The sequence below is a fragment of the Pseudochaenichthys georgianus genome, chromosome 1 (assembly GCF_902827115.2).
Source record: "Pseudochaenichthys georgianus chromosome 1, fPseGeo1.2, whole genome shotgun sequence".
Classification (NCBI taxonomy): Eukaryota; Metazoa; Chordata; class Actinopteri; order Perciformes; family Channichthyidae; genus Pseudochaenichthys; species Pseudochaenichthys georgianus.
In genome coordinates this window covers 42399731-42421456 of record NC_047503.1, presented here as the reverse complement: position 1 = coordinate 42421456, position 21726 = coordinate 42399731, and the positions used below count along the sequence as shown (strand labels likewise).

The 21726-nt window shown below is 42.0% G+C and overlaps 1 protein-coding gene across 1 annotated transcript in view; it reads left to right on the top strand.

Annotated features, from left to right (window-relative positions):
* Positions 1-21726, top strand: part of kcnh1b (potassium voltage-gated channel, subfamily H (eag-related), member 1b) — a 71891-nt gene that overhangs the window by 18311 nt on the left and 31854 nt on the right. Inside the window, 2 exon segments of the mRNA XM_034087934.2 lie at positions 5341-5733; positions 13238-13667. Coding sequence (XP_033943825.1) covers positions 5341-5733; positions 13238-13667 — 823 coding nt within the window.

Here is a 21726-nt window from a genome sequence, read left to right as displayed (position 1 = left end):
TTTTCTTTCAGTTATGAGAAAAGTACTTTACATCGATCTGGAACAAAGTACCTCCTGGGTCTATCTGTTAGTGTGCATACGGCGGAGAGATGGAGGCACTTCCTGTTGTTTATTGACGGCCTGCTTTCAGAGCGAGACAAACACGCCGTTATTAAAGTCTGCCGAGTGGACTCCTCTGTCTCCAGAACGCCTGCCGACCCTCAGAACACGCATCGGGGTTTTAATGTAATGTGACGAATACAACGGAATATACAGCGGTTTCTTATTTCTTGAGATACTGAATGAAATTGTTCAGATCAATCCATAGTGAATGTGACTTCCCAGTGAGGAGTCTCTGGAGAGCTGAAAGATTTAAAGTGTTGTTTACCTCCATCGATTCTGTCTTTGTTGGCAGGAGCAGGTCGTCCTTCATGTCTCTTCTACATCAACATGTGTCCCCTCTTCTTCATGTCTCTTCTACATCAACACGTGTCCCCTCTTCTCCATGTCTCTTCTACATCAACATGTGTCCGCTCTTCTTCATGTCTCTTCTACATCAACATGTGTCCCCTCTTCTTCATGTCTCTTCTACATCAACATGTGTCCCCTCTTCTTCATGTCTCTTCTACATCAACATGTGTCTCCTCTTCTCCATGTCTCTTCTACCTCAACATGTGTCCCCTCTTCTTCATGTCTCTTCTACATCAGCATGTGTCCCCTCTTCTTCATGTCTCTTCTACATCAACACGTGTCCCCTCTTCTTCATGTCTCTTCTACATCAACATGTGTCCCCTCTTCTTCATGTCTCTTCTACATCAACATGTGTCCCCTCTTCTTCATGTCTCTTCTACATCAACACGTATCCCCTCTTCTTCATGTCTCTTCTACATCAACATGTGTCCCCTCTTCTTCATGTCTCTTCTACATCAACATGTGTCCCCTCTTCTTCATGTCTCTTCTACATCAACATGTGTCCCCTCTTCTTCATGTCTCTTCTACATCAACATGTGTCCCCTCTTCTTCATGTCTCTTCTACACCAACATGTGTCCCCTCTTCTTCATGTCTCTTCTACATCAACATGTGTCCCCTCTTCTTCATGTCTCTCCTACATCAACATGTGTCCCCTCTTCTTCATGTCTCTCTACATCAACATGTGTCCCCTCTTCTTCATGTCTCTTCTACATCAACATGTGTCCCCTCTTCTTCATGTCTCTTCTACATCAACATGTGTCCCCTCTTCTCCATGTCTCTTCTACATCAACACGTGTCCCCTCTTCTTCATGTCTCTTCTACATCAACACGTGTCCCCTCTTCTTCATGTCTCCTCTACATCAATACGTGTCCCCTCTTCTTCATGTCTCTTCTACATCAACACGTGTCCCCTCTTCTTCATGTCTCTTCTACATCAACACGTGTTCCCTCTTCTTCATGTCTCTTCTACATCAACACGTGTCCCCTCTTCTTCCTGTCTCTTCTACATCAACACGTGTCCCCTCTTCTTCATGTCTCTTCTACATCAACATGTGTCCCCTCTTCTTCCTGTCTCTTCTACATCAACACGTGTCCCCTCTTCTTCATGTCTCTTCTACATCAACACGTGTCCCCTCTTCTTCATGTCTCTCCTACATCAACATGTGTCCCCTCTGTGGAAAGAGACTCTGAAAGTTTCAGGAGAAAATATTCTCTCTTTTTGTCCTGATCCATTTCTATAAAAACCAGTCTGAAAATGAGCTGACAATAGTATGGGACCTTTAACTCCTACTCACCAGTATGGCTGTCCTCACAGCTGCCTGAAACTTTTACAGTAGCATAAAAACATCCTCTATCGTCGACCGCTTATCGGGTCGCAGGTGAAGCGGTTTGTTTTAAACTAAAGATGTTCTTAGCTCTTTTAATCATTTGGTAATGAACCCCACAGTTACACCCAAACTACAGAGACACACATCTGTTTGAAAGAAGTTCATGCAAACTGATTCCTAAAGTTACATTTCAGTCGGACAACTCACGTGTTCTTAATATGTTTATTAGAAGCAGCTTATAGTTGAGTTTGGCGTCTAGGCTCGGGCCTCATCACTCCACAGATTTACAAAGAACATTGAGTGATGATTAGATAACTATCCCCCGAGCCTACAGGTGGGGGGGAGCAGCAGCAACATGAAACAGCAGCAGCAACATAAACGCAACAACAGCAAGTAGGGATGCCAGCGATTATTCGATTTTTCGAATATTCGTTACAGTCTCCATAATCAAAACATATTTCTTAAAATTCGATTAAAAAAAAAACAACATTTTTTTATTATTTATGTTTTTTTTTTCATGACTTAGTTTCAACCAAAATATAGACTAATAACTATGCTAATAATAGTATTAATAATTGTAAATGTCCATTGGTCACACCACCAGTTTGTTTTACTGTAAACTTGGAGGAAGCCAGCAAGCAGACTGCTGCACTCTGCACAGCGGGGGGGGGGGGGGGGTTAATATTTGCCAGGGCTGTCCGATTTTTGAATTTGATCATGGTCAGTTTCTGGCATCCCTAATAGCAAGTGAACGCAGCAGCAGCAGCAGCAGCAGCAGCGAGGCAGAGGCAGGAAGACCTGGCAGCTTCAATAGAGCGGCATGTTTAGGAGAAAGCGTTTGGTTGGTTGTCAGGGGGACGAGGTGCGTCACGTGTTCATGTATCATTGGTGCTCGAGTTGACTGCCTGAACTAGCTCGCAGGCTTCGCCCCATTTCCTTTCTATGTATCCTGTCCTCAGAAATTAATGTGAACTTATTTTGTTTATTTTCTAGTAATACTCTGTTTTCTCACAGCCAAAATAATCTGTCATTCAAAGACGTTTTTAACATGTTGCACACTGGACAGACACACCACAACAACACCAAGTCCACCACAACACCAAGGACATTATATTTGAGAAGTGAATTAATGCATAACTACTTAGGAAATGATTCATACATTAATTATCTCACTAGAGTGTACATGTAGGGTGTAGAAGTTGTACAATTGGAAATTAAATCTTGTGGATTTAAGTTGATTAACATTTCTATTTGTTATTTTATTTGGTAACAAAGAACAGATTTTGTCCATTTATTTGTAACTTAGTCTTAACAGTTTTTACTTTATTTTGTATTCTTTGAATTGCCCTCCGTAGGCGTGTTGGTCCTGTGTTGCTTTCCATTATATAACCATCTGCTGCCATGTTGGCCATCAAGCTGTGGAAAAATGACTATTCTTATCCTAAGATAATAAGAATTAAAACGTGTTAAATGCACTTTATAAACATTAGCTCTCCTCACAGGCGTCGTGTTGCCGATAAGTTCATCCGCTGTAATTAACTGTGACTAATCTTCCCTTTATTGCATGATGGTAATTACTGTCGGCTCTAATGAAGCGATCCGTTATCGGTGCGTTTCACCGGGACAATACCCTTTGTCCTCCACATTAACACCATTATCATATTAGGATCATTTATTCTTTTATAAGGGGAAATGTATTTACATATTTCATACAGGTGACAAGTTCTTAACAGAAGCTCAGAGGATTACAATGAGAGAAAACTAAAAAGAAAATGTCCATTTTAGTCAGTGAAATTAGATTCAAGTGCTTTATTAAATCAACCGCTGATTTTCAGGCAAGAGCACAGTTAAAACTCTCTTTTATTTAAATTGCCGTTATCATTTAGTTTTTGAACTTTTGCTTATCTCCCTTGTTTAATTTGATTCAATTTATTTTATTTTTGTCACTGAAACAAATAACTGGTATGAATAGATTTTAACAAGAAAAGTATTCAAAAGTAAAGACAGCAAAGACGTTTACTCAAAAGTTATTAAAGGGAAAAAAGTGAAGTCGTTTTTTCTTGTAAACAATATTCTGTTCTATTTGATCCAAATTCTTCTTTTGTTGTTTTTCAAAACATCTGTTTACAAATATCACACAACTCATGCAGTATAATCCATATCTTATGTATCCTGTCCTGTGCTCACGTCTTCCCATAAGCATGCATTTCCCCTTAAACCTAACCATTTAAAGACACTTAAAACTCATCCAGATTCACACTGACACATTTCTCCCAACAGCGACAGTGAGCCAGCTTTATAATCCCCGATCGACAACAAGCGCTCCGCTCCCAGCTGTGTGCGTCACTGTTTAGCGTCCCCGGGTTTCTGCTGTGCTTCGGTGTTCTTGCAGAGTTTGGCTTTTGCAGCTCCTTTTAGTAAACGCTGCACATGTTTTGTCAAGTTGGTGAAGATGTGTTTTCATTTGTATGTATTTGTATGTGTACATTTGTGTTTTTATATTTGCAATGTTTTTGAAACTTCAGCGCGCTTAATGGAAATGTTTTGTGCCGTTGTATCCCGTTTGCACCTGTCGGCCATTGTGGATTTCGATTTAAAAAACAACTTTATCCTCATGAGGGTTTGGTCAAATCATGGTGATATGATACTGTTCGAAAAATATCACTCGTCACCGGCTTGGTCTTCAACATCAGGATACATGTATTTATTATCCTTGCAAGAATGGAAGTACCGTACTTTCCGGACTATAAAGCGCACCTGCATATAAGCCGCAGCAGCTAAATTGTCCGTCTGTCTTGCTCTCGTTCTGTCTCTCGGTTCCACTTTTACTTTGGCGCGCTACCTGTCTCACTCTTTTCCGGCCTCCAGCTTTTCCTGCTGGAGCCGCCGCTTAAAGGTGGCGGGCGCGGACCGGTCATAGAGCCCATAGCGTTAAAGGTGGTTAATTTTACCTGTAAAATCCATAGATGTAGGAGGTTCCCTAGTGGCCGTTAGCTGTACACAAAAAATGGGGAAAAAAGTCGCGGCTTATAGTCCGAAAAGTACGGTAGTCACATACAGAGCATTTGGTACAACTAGTTCCTGAACAGTGTCTTTCACATGCTTATAAGAGAGATTCTATCACAGTCACAAGATGCAGAATACCGGTTCAAAGCAGTATTCAATGTTTAGTTCAGTTTAGCTAAGGCCTACGTAAGCAATAAACATGCTTGTCATATGTCTATCTCTATAGAGGCTGAATCATCATGTTAATCACATAGCTATCATATGTCTAAAACAGTCCTGACGCTCTTCCAGGTAATCAGACATCCGGTCACGTACACGGCTACGTTGGGCCTTTGTTATCATGCTACTCTGATATTGGAAGAGTACATTCAGTATTTTCCCAACAGATATGATCTGTGTTTAAATTTTTTTTTTATTTTACTTTTATGTATCCACCACGACACAAGTCAAATTCCTCATACGTGTCAACCTACCTGGTAATAAACCCGTCTCTGATTCTTCCGATATCTTTGTCTGAAACCCATAGCTAACGCTGTTTATTCTATTTTGTCTCAGGTCCTCCAGCTGGGCTCAGACATCTTGCCTCAGTACAAACAGGAGACCCCGAAGACCCCTCCCCACATCATCCTGCACTACTGCCTCTTCAAGACCACGTGGGACTGGGTCATCCTCATCCTCACCTTCTACACCGCCATCATGGTGCCCTACAACGTGTCCTTCAAGACCAAGCAGAACAACGTCACCTGGCTGGTGGTGGACAGCATCGTGGACGTCATCTTCCTCGTGGACATCGTCCTCAACTTCCACACCACCTTCGTCGGCCCGGCCGGGGAGGTGATCTCCGACCCGAAGCTCATCCGCATGAACTACGTGAAGACGTGGTTCGTCATCGACCTGCTGTCCTGCCTGCCGTACGACGTCATCAACGCCTTCGAGAACGTGGACGAGGTCAGTGGACTTTCATTTCAATCAGGAGAGACAGTTATTTGATGTATCGATATATACAGTATGTATTGCCGGGAATACACAGACACATGTAATGGTGTTTGGGGATTCGACCCCGTTGTGCGGGAGTATCATCCGGGAGGGGAACACTGAGCCAATAAACCCCCCCTGGATCTAGACGCTGGTGGTGGTGGAGGCATGAAGGGATTGATGGAGGTCGGTCGGAAGAGGAGTGGTTTAAGCTCGACCCTGGAGTTGGAAGGTGGAAGGAGGAGGGCTGCGTGTGAGGAAGGGGAGAGAGCAGATTTAAAGGGTTGCACTATGATGGCTTGTGGGAAGAGGCGAGGTGAACGCCCCGATCACTGATTGAGAGGAGAGAGAGTAGTAAGCTGGAACGATGTGAATGAATGAGTAAAGACGGTCTTCCTGGTTGAACTTGCGCTAAGCTTCAGTCGTCTGTTAGATATACAAAGTAACAGCTTTCTTAGAGGTTAACTTTGTTTTTTAACAATGTAAGACACAAAACATGTTTAACAGATTTTTGAAATTGGTCCAGTGTTTAGCGAGAATTGGTAACAGGCTGCAATGTAATCGCTCTTGTCAATAGTTACATGACATGTCACTTGTTAGACGCTTTTATCCAGAGCGACTTCCATACTCAACACTGTGGGCAATCCCCACAGGAGCACTTTGGGCTGAAGTGTCTCAGGGACACGACATGCTGACTGCAGTGGGGTTTGAACCTGTGCCCCCCTGATCCGAACACCAACGCACAACCCACTGCGCCACACGCCCCCCCAATACATAATCTCCCCTCGTTCACTGATTATAGTAACGGTGAACAGCTTTTCAAAGAAAGTGGCTGCACCGTTTAAACATTAAACCATATGTTTGTGTTTTCCAATATTAACATCTTCAGCTGTCAGAGAGCCTTTTGCAGCGTTTGGTCTCTCCACGATATTTCTTGACAACAACATGCATCATTAACATCAGAGAACTATTTTCAGATTTCAAAACAACCTGTGTGTGTGTGTGTGTGTGTGTGTGTGTGTGTGTGTGTGTGTGTGTGTGTGTGTGTGTGTGTGTGTGTGTGTGTGTGTGTGTGTGTGTGTGTGTGTGTGTGTGTGTGTGTGTGTGTGTGTGTGTGTGTGTGTGTGTGTGTGTGTGTGTGTGTGTGTGTGTGTGTGTGTGTGTGTGTGTGTGTGTGTGTGTGTGTGTGTGTGTGTGTGTGTGTGTGTGTGTGTGTGTGTGTGTGTGTGTGTGTGTGTGTGTGTGTGTGTGTGTGTGTGTGTGTGTGTGTGTGTGTGTGTGTGTGTGTGTGTGTGTGTGTGTGTGTGTGTGTGTGTGTGTGTGTGTGTGTGTGTGTGTGTGTGTGTGTGTGTGTGTGTGTGTGTGTGTGTGTGTGTGTGTGTGTGTGTGTGTGTGTGTGTGTGTGTGTGTGTGTGTGTGTGTGTGTGTGTGTGTGTGTGTGTGTGTGTGTGTGTGTGTGTGTGTGTGTGTGTGTGTGTGTGTGTGTGTGTGTGTGTGTGTGTGTGTGTGTGTGTGTGTGTGTGTGTGTGTGTGTGTGTGTGTGTGTGTGTGTGTGTGTGTGTGTGGTCTCTGCAGTTTGATTTTCATCCTGAAACGAAATTAGTAATATAAATGATTAAACGCAGAGCTGTGGAAGTGTGTCCGGTGTTGGCGCGGCCCGTCCAGCTCTGAGGCATGAAATGGAAAGGACGCAGCGTGACTGCAGGAGTGTAATCAACATGATGGAGGGCACTGTTTTACATTCCTCCAATGGCTTCACAGCGAGTAATGGCTTCCGATGGCAGCACAGAGAAAAGGTCATGACTGAACTTCTGACGTGTCAAAATGAAAAATGTACAGTAAGCCCCAAGAATTTATTTGAAATCAGTCCAAACAGCCATGTGTAAAATATATGAAATTGACTGAAATAGGTCAGTTTAATTTGAAGGAGTCCACACACCATGTTGCCTTCAGGCCGGCTGTTGAGGTATGACCGTGACTATTTCAGTAATAAGTCGACCTTTTTTGATGTTTAAACGAATACAGATTGAGAACATCTCCGTCTGGAGGGAACTACTGTAAGGGATTGAAGCCTTTGATGAACATTTGCCTTCACAAAAACCTATATAAAGTACAGGAAAGGGAACACCCCTTAAAGAAAATAATTGTCCCCAGCAAATGCCATTTTTCATCCAGTAAGCCTGATCAAAACACTTTATAAATGCAAACATTTCTATGTGTGTTTCTAAAGATTTACATCTTAGGAAAGAATTCAGAAAGCCTTTGTAGATTTTTGTCTTTCCTGGATTGTTGAAAACAACAGGCATCTTTGATATCAGAAAACTATTTGCAGAAGTCAAAACATGGTGCCCATGTGCGTCTCCGAGAAAAATAAAGTCTCTGAAAAAATGGTTTCAGTTGAGATCCTAAAACCTAATAAAGACCTAAGTAATTTAACATAAAAAATTACACAACCAAAATGGAGGCAGATTTTGTCTCAATATTACTTGTGCGAACAGTTTGAAAATAAATAGGTTAACTCATTCCAAACGCGTAGATGTGAAATCCACAAAAACACTGGATTCAGAAATGCCAGTTACATTTATTAACAGATGTTCTTTTGGCGTCAGGATTTGTTTGAGTATTTTCAGATTGGTTTTATATTTGTATAAATATATTTCAGATTTTTTTGGGCATTTATGGATGTTTTAAGTTTGTAGATTACACATTTACACACAGACTTATTCACCCATATAGTATTGAGACATACACAAACCATCACCTCAGAATAATCACGTTTGTCATGAAGTGAAAACAAAGCGTGTTAAGTCCTCAGACACACGGTGCACATAATTGAATCCTGTCCTGTGCGGGCTTCCGTAGGGAGGAGAAAAACAAAGTTGTTGAGTGAAAGGAGATGAAGTGTCGGGGCTTTAACCCCTCGCTGCAGCCCATCAGAGAGAAACCTACCTTTTCATTCTGCCTTCAGTCTCAGTGCTGAAGGCTGCTAATGGAGGAGCAGTGCATTGTGGGTGTTTCCCTAGTGAGGAAGCAGTGTTTTTGACGAGAGGCTGCGGTGACGGAGAGGATGAGTCTCTGCAGGTGGCACGGCTGCTGCCTGTTTCATACATGTTTCATACGCGTTTGATCAATCTTTCATACTGACTTTATCCATCGTGACTGTAAGAGCTCTGCTGGAGAGAGCAGGAGAGTTTAAGAGATGCTGACCCAGTGTCACGAAGCAGTGAGTTTACCCAAGATTGGACATATATTTTGACTTTATACCGTGACCTCTGCAGAGGAGGAAGCACTCTGATGGCTTTTTTATGATCCTTCTTCTGAATTATTTCCCAAGAGTTACACTGCAGGTGAAGATGGCTGCAGTGAGGCTCAGAATAAGAGTTTAGAGCTGAAGATGTTTGTATAACACCCGTTAACAACATCAAGCGTAAGACGATAGAGGGGGTTAGGTCATTTTTTACTGGACGAAAGGTGTTCAACATCATCCAATGGTGAAAGAAGTACTACGATGTTATACTTATATTGCCTGTACTAATTATATAATTTGCCTTAGAATGTATTTCATGGAGTGTTTTAGTGAAAGTCAAAGTCTGCATGTATACGAGTCCTTCCGGTATGTTTTACTTGTGTAGGAACTGCTCAGCATAGTCTTCTGTCTTGTCTGTCTTGTCTTCTCTGTTTAGTGTACTTGGTGTAAATCGATTTTTGGTTAAAGTTGGTTAAAGTTGGTTCTATTCTCTCTAATTAAATCTGTTTAATCCTGGCAACATGTAATTAGGTTAAAGTTGTGTTAAAATGTGGAATAAAATAAGCTTCTTCATTGCTGGCCATCACCAATGATTTGAGAATTTTGCATAACGTCTAGCTACTAATTGGAAGAAAACTAAAATAGACAATCCAGTCATAAAGGAAAGGGTTGTGAACTGCCTGATTATTATTGAGTGTAGACACTGGAAAAGATTGAAGACCTTCTAATGAAATATAATGCAACCTCTATGTGATGCAAGAACAAGAAGAGTCAGGTTAAAGCAGCCGTCATGTATTATTGACAAGGGGACAAAATGAAATATTACACTGACCAGTTTAATAGGGGACACAACACCAGAGAATCCTCCCCAGTGCTCAGGGACTAGATTCACTCTAAAAGGACATGACACATCCTTAGACTGATTATCCAATTGGACAGCCTACAACCATTTAAGACCTGTAACCGAACTGCCTCAATCAATAAGTCAACCACATGACCAACAAGTCAGTCAATCTGTCAATACATCAATAAACTAATCTCTAAGCAGTGTAGTAATCCACCAGGAAGAGTCTGTGGTGGACATACAGAAGCGTAGTGTAACTATCACAACATTTTGACTTGAAATGTTATATTTTTCTTAAAGAAATATGTTTTAAAGGTGGGGTAGGTAAGTTTCAGAAACCGGCTCGAGGTACACTTTTTGTTATATTCCATGGCATGCTCTTAACATCCCGATAGCAATGAATATCTGAAGTGCTTTGACAAAAAATCCATAAAAAAATATCATCTGTGGAAGCCGTAATACTGTAAAAAGTACAACTTTTTGCCGCCCTGTCTGTCAGCCTTCCATCTCGTGCACGCACAAATGTCTCTCGTGCCCTCATTGGTCATGTGCGCGTTCATGTGTGTTGGAGGAGGTGCTCTGTAAGGAAGTCTGAAGGAAGGGGCGGATTCTTTTCGGCTGCGTACTTTCAAATTTTAGTGCACTCGAGCCGGTTTCTGAAACTTACCTACCCCACCTTTAAGTGAGTAACGTGGTATTAAAAAAGGACAACATAAAGAGGAAATAACACATGAGTGTGTATTCCAACCTGAATATATCCAGTGTGTTTCACTGCTGGTTTTTGATCAATAAAACATTTACAAAATAAAAGCATGTATAAAAGTTTCCCTTGCACAAACACACACAGAGGTTTTGGACAAGGTAGAGAAGTACTTTTAATGCACACTGTTTTATGAACATATCACAACACAGTGTAGTTGGATTTAAAGCTGCACGATTTGTGGAAATAATCTAATTGCGATTTTTCTGACAGATATTGCGATTCGATTTGCGATATTTGTTTTTAAGCGACCCAACGGAAGTTTATTGTAAAATGCGGCCATATCTCCGGCTAGGAAGGTCGTATCAACGTGCTCCCGTCTCTAGCACCCCGCAGCCCGAGCTACGAGTGAAAGAACTAAACTTACATGAAACTTCCGTTGGGTTGCTTTAAAGTCGAGCTTCAGTTTAAGATTCACCCTGTAATAGAAACATGTGATGGAGCATCACTAACCTGACTCAGATGCTTTGTTTCACCAAAGCATCTAGGAAAGCTCCACTGGAAGCCATTTGGAAAAGGGCAGGCACTTTCAAAAATACTTGGCAGGTGATTGGATCAATCTGTCTATCACCTTTTAACATGGGCCACTTCTGATTGGTTAACAATGGCTGGTACATGTGGAGCACAGCACTTCTGATTGATGTGGATGACTGACACACAAGAATAAAACAAAAACAGTTTTTTTTTTTTTTTAAAGTTTGAAGAAAAAAAAGTTTTTGTAATGTATTTGATAATCGCATCATTTCAAATCGCGATTTCGATTACAAATCGATTAATCGTTCAGCCCTAGTTGGATTCATATGACAGCGTTATTTACATGTATTTAAGTTTGTTATCTAGGATCACACCCAGATTCCTTGCAGTCTGAGTCGGGGAAACAACAGAGGTGCCGATGTTGATTGTCAGGTCAAGAGTGGGACAATCTTTTCCCGGAAGGAAAAGCAGTTCAGTCTTGTCAAGGTTGAGCTTGAGGTGATGAGCAGACATCCACTGAGAGATGTCCGCTTGACAAGCAGAGATGCGTGCGACGACCTGGGTCTCTGAGCGGGGAAAGGACAGAATTAATTGGGTGTCGTCAGCGTAGCAGTGGTATGAAAAACCATGCGGGCAAATGACAGATCCGAGCGAGTTTGTGTACAAGGAGAAGAGGAGGGGACCAAGAACAGAGCCCTGAGGGACCCCTGTAGTTAATTGACAAGGGTCGGACTCGGACCCTCTCCAAGTTACCCTGTAGGTGCGGTCTTTGAGGTATGAGGTGAGGAGGGAAAGTGCAGAGCCTGAAACTCCAAGTTCTTGGAGAGTGCGAAGGAGGATCTGATGGTTCACCGTGTCGAATGCAGCAGACAGGTCCAACAGGATGATGACAGAGGAGAGGGAGGCTGCTTTAGCAGTGTGCAGTTCCTCAGTGACAGCAAGGAGGGCAGTTTCTGTGGAGTGACCTGCCTTGAAACCAGACTGGTGCGGATCCAGAAGGTTGTTCTGATGGCGATAACAGGAGAGCTGTCTAAAGACAGCGCGTTCAAGTGTTTTAGACAGGAACGGGAGGAGAGAGACAGGCCTGTAGTTTATAACATCAGACGGGTTGAGAGTGGGTTTCTTTAGGAGAGGGTTTACTCTCGCCTCCTTGAGACTGTTTGGAAAGTGACCAGACGTTAGAGAAGTGTTGATGAAATGGGTGAGAAACGGTAGAATATCAGGAGCGATAGTCTGAAGGAGGTTTGAAGGGATAGGGTCCAGAGGACAGGTGGTAGGGCGGGCAGAGGTAATGAGGGTAAGAACCTCACTTGGAGAGAGAGGGGAAAAGGAGGTTAGTGGTGACCCAGCGGTGAGTAAAGGTGAGTCAGAAAAAGAAGAGCGAATATCATCATATCATCCTCTGCAGGGCGTCAGCAGTCTCTTCAGCTCTGTAGATTAATACCAATATAAGGAGTTGAAACAAAAGTGTGCATAATAGGCGCTTTCACACCAAGTACTTTTCCCAGGAATAGTTCCCGGAACTTTTATTTCCCGGAACTATCTAGTAAATAGCGTTCACACCGGAATAAGTCCCTGAGGGAGGATTACGCAAATGAAGCCGCTGACGTCACTTCTTCTTCTTCTGCTTTGGGTTTATTGGCAGGCCGCAAACAACTTCACGGCGTACGTAATACTGCCAGACTTCGGGTGGCAGTAAATCGCCACCCGAAGCCCCGGGTAAATCGCCAGAAGCACCGACACCTCCTCATCACTCCACCGATCCCACATTTTATTTTGTGTTGCCATAAATTAATCTCTCTCCGTTGGTGCGCTGGGCTAATGCTAATAATGCTAATGCACGGAAATAAAATGGCGTCTTCACAAAAGCCTTTCAGAGTTTTACGGGGCGTGGTTTGCATTTCGCCCAGCCAATCAGAAATTGGAACCTTTTTCTTCCCAGGAAAGGGGTGAAAATGTTCTCGTGTGAACGCAACATCCCAGGAACTATCGGAACTATTTCTGGGAAAAGTACTCCGGTGTGAAAGCACCTATTGTACTACATATAACATTTTAATATATATTGAATGCTGAGTTGCTCAGTTTAAGAGGGTTTGGCTGCTTGAAGTATGTCAATCTATAATTTCTTCCTCCTCTCCCTCTTCCTCTGCAGGGCATCAGCAGTCTCTTCAGCTCTCTGAAAGTGGTCCGTCTGCTGCGTTTGGGTCGAGTCGCCAGGAAGCTGGACCACTACATTGAGTACGGAGCGGCCGTCCTGGTGTTACTGGTCTGTGTGTTCGGGCTGGCTGCTCATTGGCTGGCGTGCATCTGGTACAGCATCGGGGACTACGAGGTGATCGATGAGGACACCAACAGCGTGCGGATGGACAGCTGGCTGTTCCTGCTGGGGGAGACGGTCGGGACGCCCTACAGGTTCAACGCCTCGGGGTCCGGCCGCTGGGAGGGAGGGCCCAGCAAGGACTCGGTGTACATCACCTCGCTGTACTTCACCATGACGAGCCTCACCAGCATCGGCTTCGGGAACATCGCGCCCAACACGGACGGAGAGAAGATCTTCGCCGTGGCCATGATGATGATCGGATGTGAGTACAATTCCTTCAAGTTATCAAAGGATCCAAACAGGATTCATACGATACGATCAGTGGCGGTTCTAGACCAATTGTACAGGCTGGGGCCAGTTATTTAATGAGAGGGGCACACTAAAAGCGGGTTAAAAAGACAGTAAAGTAATTGAACATAAAATACAGTAATTGGTATTTGTTTTGTAAATTTAAGTGACAATCCTTTGTTTCAATAGTTCTTTTCATTTAGAGTATTGGTTTTAGTAACTTTAAGTGACAATTTAATTAAAAAACATAAACAGTATTTGCTTTTTTATAAGGTAATGAACAGTTTAATCTCCACTGTACTTCCGGGTCTCAGATTTGATTTAGTCCTAATAAATCGTAATATTGTAACCTTTTTCTTGGAGGGGGGCCACAGGGGGGTCCCTGGTCAGTGTTACGGGGGCACTGGCCCCTGTTGGCCCCATACTTGCCAACCCTCCCGATTTTCGCGGGAGACTCCCGATTTCATTGCCCTCTCCCGGTTTCCTCCCGGGGTCATATTTCTCCCGCATTTCTCCCGATTTCTGACAAAATCAGATTTACTCAGAACTGTTTCCACTCGGACTTTAATACAGCTACACCATTGTTTGGTTTCCATGGTAGCGCGTCTCTTTAGTAGGGCGCGCAACTCAAAGTCTGAGAGGGTGAGGAAGATAGTCACAGCAAACAGAACAAGAATCGACAACTCCCACCCTCTGCTCACTCCTCTCCTGTAAAATACAGGTCCAGCCCACACACATGCTCCATCAAGGATGGAGCTACAGGCCGTAAGGTAGTGCACTTAAAACTACAATAAGCATGTTAATGTTAATCTAATACAGCTCCGGCTATCCCCGGCTATCCCCCCCCCCACGGTGGTTTTGAAATGCTCCCGATTTCTGAGGTCTCAAGGTTGGCAAGTATGGTTGGCCCCCACCCCCCTAGAACCGCCCCTGGATACGATAATACTTTATTGGTCAGATCAAGTCTGAAATTTGACTTGCATCACAGCAGCTCCACCTGTAACATCAACATAGACAAATATCCCGACACAATACATGAAAAACAAACCACAAACATTTAACATAACATCACAATCACTGAGAGAAAACATGCTCAAAGAGCCTTCAGCGTGCATTTGATAGGCTTTATTTGTCATGTACACAATGGTCATAGCATTGTTATTGGCAATGGAAATCTTCAGTCTCAGGCTCCTCTATCAATGCCACAGAAAATAGTTAAAGGGGCCCTGTAGTGTGTCATATAGGTTTTTGTAAATGGTCTGCAAAGGCTAACATCCATGTGTTCCGTCCAGAGAGAGTTTCTCAATGGTTTGCTTTGCACAGAACACAAGTGAAACATTTAAGTAGAAGTCGCAGTCGTTGAAAAAAAGCCTGTTAACACTTTCATGAAGACCATAAATACATATTCAAAAGTCTGCAATTCACACTAACAGTTCACAGATTAACCAGCCTCTGACTCTCATTATCAGAGATGAGTGAAGGGAAGCAGATTCTCACTTACAGCCGACAGCAGCTCATATCGGCTGTCACTGAGTAATGCTGATTCTGTGAGTAACTGGATCACAGGCCAGAATTACACTTTGCTTTCAGACCAAAGACCCTGACACATCATTACCAGGCCGAAACCATAGACTATATATATAAATGGACGTAGGGTCCGTGACGTCACCCATAGGATTCTGCAGAGTTGCCGAGAAGCCCTTAGTAGGCGGAGTCGGCCACTAACGGCTCGACAGTGACGTCAGAGTTCAACTCCCGCCTGCTCCAGCCTGATCCAAATAAGGGCAAAGAGGCGGAGCCGAGGCGGGACCTGCTGCCACCGAGCTGGAAGTTCCAGAGCTAGCTGAAGCTACCGAGCTAAGCTAACATGCTCCCCATCTGCACACTGCCGTGGCATTTTACATTTCTAAGGTAAGCGGACATGAAACTATTCAGCAAAACTATAAATAATAATCTAAGTTATTGGGTTTCTAGCATAATACTTCAGAATCTTAAAACCCCTTAACGTTTGTATGCAATTGTGCTAAATTCAACACTGGAATCAAGCAAATATTAATGTTTGCATGACATTAGTTATTTATATTTTGATATCACTTAATTATACGTTTAATACATTTAAGTCAAGCTAAGGTACATGTGATGGCAGCTAGTTAGTGCTCTTACCTGTGAGGCCTCCTCCAAACAGCATAATAACCAGACTGTATCATTAAAACTAAGTACCAGTTCTAGATCCTTGACTTTAGACAAACAATTCAAAAGACAACATGTATTTAAAGACCAATCTTTATTTGAAGGTGCCTCTTAACCTGAGATATTAGTTATACAGTAATAGTATTGACAATCTAAAAAAACTGAGCAACTCAACAGTCAACTTTATATTTCTTATTGTCTAAAGCATTTATTATTTTCATTTTCCCCCTCTCATATTCAGTGTGGACGGATTGAGACAGCCTGGTGTCCAGAGGGCTGCAGAGACTTCAGGGAGAAACCTCTGTGATGGACGTCCTGTCTGTTGGTGTGGAGAGGACTGAGGGTCTTTCCTCTGTGAGGAGGACCAGGCCTGATGGAGGAGCCCATGCTGGGCAAAGCTGATACCGACTGCACAGGCCTAGTCTGTCACTTTATTTGACTAAATGTGTTTACTTATACATTTAATAGGTTTACACCTTCTGTCCATATGTGCTTTTTATTTAAAACATGTTTGATTAACTTTTGGTTCACATTTCAATAAACTGTATTTGTATTTGCATCCTTTCGTCCATTATTCTTACTGAAAGTGTTAGATTACACATTCACATCTAACTGAAGATTGGCCCCATTTATTTGTGACATTGCAAACTCTGCGGTACAAGGCACAAGTGATGTGAAGCTCATAAAGTGAGGCAGATAGAAATAATCAGCTGATGGAGTGTAGATGTGGAAATAGCTGCATTCGATCAGCTGACTGTTTTTACAATAAAAGTAGTTTCTTAGTGAATGTCCTGTACTGGTCTTAAAATCTCATAACATCAGCTTTTAATGTTCCTCTTGGATGTTTTTCTTGACCCTCAGAGAGGGAGAACATGTTGTCGTGTCTTTCAGGCATGTCCTTTCCTAACAAAAATGACAGGAAACATAAAACATATTATTGCAGAACAAGTGTGTTATTTATGAAAGCGTGTGTTTAGGGGCTGTAGATATAATTATTTTGTAATTGTAATGTTTTTTTTTTATTTCAATAGTAGGGATGTAACGATACCAAAAACTCACGGTACGATAATATCGCGATAACAAGTCCACGGTACGGTATTTATCGCGATATTGAATAATAAAGAACAAAAAAAAAAAAAAAGTTTTCAATAAAAAAAATGTACTCGGAAAATGTTTCTTTATTACATAATAAATCTGATTTGTACAGCATTTTAGTAGGATAGCAGTATTTTAAAGTGTCGAAAACAAAGTGACAGTAACAGACTGGAACAAGAAAACCAGTGTTTTTGTACCTATAGTAGCCTACTACCAAACAAAGTAGGCATTTCTTTGTGCCACTGCATCCCACAAATAAACAAGGACATTTAATAATCAGACCCTGCAATAAAATAAATCAAGTTTCACTTTAGTTTTTCAAGTAACTCAACTCAAACTCAGTCACTCACTCAGCATCATCAGACAGGTTTTTAGGAATATGAGAATGTCCACATTTCCAGGTATTTATAAGCTGGGATGTTTGGGCATTTACAATATCCCCTGCTCTGGAAAAAACTCTCTCGCCTGGTACTGATGTTGCTGGGACAGCAGTGGTCGCGTTAACCGAATATTTTATTTATCAATGACGGAAAAATCTGAAAGCAGTCTGTTCCCCGCAGCGAGGCTCTGGTGTTATGCCGTGTTATGCATGCCCTCCAAAAGGAAATTATATAGTTTCCAAACCGTACTTTACCGTACAGATCAACACATGTCTGGGAGGTTTTGCTTTACGCTGTGCGCGCTCCCGCGAGGTGCATGCACACACGGCATAACACCGCCCCCCCGTTGACAGTTCACGAGCGTGCTCTCTCGTGAACTGTTCAGACCCGACGGTTAATAAGGGATTATGACGGACATTTTACGATCCTGTCTGTCAAAATGACGGACAGCGAAAAAGTCTAACGCCACCTCAGTGGGACGGAGAGATATGCTTTGGCCATGGGTGACAGCAGTGGGTCAAACTGTGCATTGTCTCTCCATCACTTCAAAAACAATACAAGAAGGTGCCAAGAAGGTGAGGCTTATTGACAGGGCGAGATATAAATATACTGTTGGTACTTGTCAATGTCTCTAGGTGTGTGAATGTAGCCCTGTAAATACGATGTCCTTTTGTGTTATCTGTTGTTTTATGTTCATGTTGTAACCTACTTGCTGCCATGTTGGACAGGTCTCTCTTGAAAAAGAGATCGATGATCTCAATGGAACCATCTGGTTAAATAAAGGTTTAAAACAAAAAAAAGGGTTTAAAAAAATATATATATTAAAAAAAAGAAATCGCGGCAGATTTTGTCAGTCTCACGACGGTATTGGGACGTTTATTTACCGCAATATTCGGTATATCGTTACATCCCTATTCAACAGTGAGCTACAAAGACAATCAGATTATGAATGAACAGTATGAAGTTCATCAACATTGAACTATATGTTATTATCAAAATAATATGTAACTGTTATCAAAACGTAGTGCAACTGTAGAAGCTTGCTCTGTTGTCTCACTGAAAGAATAACTTTTACCACGTTTTTTACAGACAATATTGAGAGATAAATAGCAGCAGTTCTCACTATGTGTTAAATATCTTTGCCTTCAATACATTAAATTAGAAAGCTGACAAAGTCATATTGCTTGTTAACATCTAAATGTGACCTTTTGCATGGAAAAAACCCTGAACTTAACCGATGTGTAGGTGATCTAGTATTTAGTATTGTTTAATGGAATGTATATCAGTGTATTCAAGTCAATACTTCATTTATTTAAACCAATATCTTTCTTGATTCTTTGTACAGTATGAAAAAAGAGTCTTTGTACCTGTGCTGAAGTTCACTGCTGTGAGGAGTCCAGTTCTGTCTCTCACTCTCTGGTCCAGCCTGTCTGCATCACCTGGACACCTTAAACAAACAGAGATATATATATATATATATATATATATATATATATATATATATATATGTAAAGTACCATGTGTACAAACAATATAACTGATTCTCTTCTGTTGAACATGTTGGATTGTGTATTGTCCGAGTCAGGGTCCTTTTTATTTTACTGTAACTTTGGAAGTTGTGTTACCAATGCTTACTGTTTATTTGATACCCATTTGGTAATGCAATTAATAAAAACACTAAGGTTTGGGTTCGTTCTTCAGATGACTGTGACGTTAACGTGTAAACTCAATAATTAACTCCAGTTCAACCAACCATATTGTAATATCCAAGTAATCATCTTGAAATATGACATTAATAATTGTAATATACACACATCTTATTGTGAGGTTGATTTCACATACACTACTTCAACGTTAGCTTGTCTACATACTTGAGCATAGCCAATTTAAATTAACCTTAGCGATGCATACAGTTCCTCCTACATAATAAAATATCTCTAAGTTACAAGGATGTAACCTTATTTTATCAACCTCAAACAGAAGCCGTTTGTTCTTCAGTATTATCCCACTTAACACTTGTCTATTTCGTTTTAACCTTTATATATACAGTCTATGGTTTTAACTTGTAGGCTACGATTAGCATCGTTAGCACCGATGTAGCTACCACTCGCTTACATGCTAAGCATTAATTACGTAGCTGATTAAAATCATGAACACATAAATAAGTACTCGATTTTCACTTACCGCAAAACCGCATTCATGCACCGTCTGTTTTAACCGCAGAGCGAGTCACAATAGTCCGATATATATATAAGCATGAAGAACAAACAACCACGGCTGGCTTCAAGTTGTGTTCCCTGGATGAGCTGAGCAGGCAGAGTCCCTGTAGCTAGCTTCACGGAGCAGCTAGCAGAGAGACCAGAAGCTAGCAGCAGCAGTCACTTGACAGAGCCGTCTCTCAATGTGACCACGCCCTAATTTATGCAAAAACGTTAAGACCTAATATAAATAAAAGGGTCGTGTTAGAAAACAATTCACTCACAGATCCATAATCATGAAGGTGGAACCTAACTATATTCATAATAATATGTATTGCAGCCAGGGGTAGAAACATGTTTTTTTCTGCTGTAAAGTTGGGCATTTTAACATGGGGGTCTATGGAAAGTGCTCCTTTCTGCAGCCAGTCCCTAGCGGCCAATATATGAACTGCAGTGTGTGGCACTTCCGTATTGGCGTCCCGGCTCTTCCCCAGAGTTTGCCGCTTGGCCGAAACACACACCGAGGATGTGACGAGTTTTCACCTATTATGCAAAATCCACTTCTTCATGTCTCCTCTGTGTAAAGAGATTCTGAAAGTTTCAGGAAAAAAGATCCGCTCTCTTATTGATCCATTTCTATAAAAACCTGTCTGAACATGAGCTGATCAGATTTTGGCCACTTTGTGATGTCACAATGTTTTTTAGCTTGTGTAACCATTAGCCAATCACCAACCAAGGTAACCCCCCCCTCTCACACCTTATCACCTGAATCTCCTCCGAGAGCGACATTGTGTTCTTTTTAAACCAATCAGCTCTCAGAGGGGCGTGGCCAGCAGCTCATTAGCATTTAAAGCTACAGACACAGAATCAGCACTTTTGGAACAGGGCTGAAACAGAGGGGATTATGGGTAATGCTGCAATGATCTGTTTGGGGTTTGGAGCCAAACACTTCAGAGACATGTTCTGTATATATCTGACACCTGTAATATATTAATGAAAAACAGTATGATAGGGGACCTTTAAGGGCATGAGTGGTATGTCCTAAAGTATCCATTTATTTATTTATCCCATTAAATCAGCTTCCTTTCATTTATCTGTGTTTTCTTCCAGTACAATGGACATACTGTTTTTATCAAACCATGTGTAGTCAAAGCAGTGTTTAATGGATGTCTTGTATACAGATGTGTAACATGGGTCAAACTGGGTGGCAGTTAAACAGTTACACATATTTAGTAGAGGCTAAATATAACTTTGAACACTTAAAATCAAGAAAAGATATATCCACATTTTAAATAGAAAATCTAGTCTGACTGCAAATTACTTTCCGTATTAATCTGCCCGTTTGAAAACAATTGATGTTTTTTTCATCTATATTTAACAACGCTTGTTTTCTTCACCAACGAGACAAGTCAGAATTGACTGAGAGACAGACACACGGCAAGAGAACTATTTATACATCAGTACCCGTCATCCACTGAAGGTCATTTATTTTTATTCCACCTGCGTCTGATGAGTAATCTAAAGATTTGATGTGCGTCTCTGCAGCAGATGAGTTGGAGCTCAGCAGAGATCAGAGTTGACGCCGACTGTTTGACGTTGTTGAACATTGTTATCAGACATCCTCAGCGTCCTCCCACACACACTTCTGCAACAGCTACGCAACACATTTAAAGGAACAGTCAGACATTTTCTCACCACTTAAAATGGCAAGATTTGGGTCATGACGTATAAAGTATCCCCTTTTAACACCGATGTCCCAAAATATTCCTGATGTGTCCTGACTCATTTATGTTGTTTGATGTCCCTGTTTCTAAAGAGCCACCTGAGAGCGATGTTTCCTCTCTGTTATCTGAACTGTTAGCTTTGCCTCGCTGTGTTCCTGCTCCGTCTGTCTGCTCCATCTGCAGCCGTTAGTGGGAGGCAGGTGGTGTCATCTTCCCACAGTTACACAAACACACCTCATCCAGAGTGTCACACGGCTCCCGGCTGAACATCCTCCTTTATCAAGATAATAATACCTCAATCATGTGAGGAGTCATGTGGAGTGATGTGAACGGCTTTATCACACTCGACTAAAAGACATCACACATTTCACCGTGCAAGGGAAGATTGTTGCGCGACACATTAACAGATTAAAACGATAACAGAAGCAGATTTCCGATTAACTTTT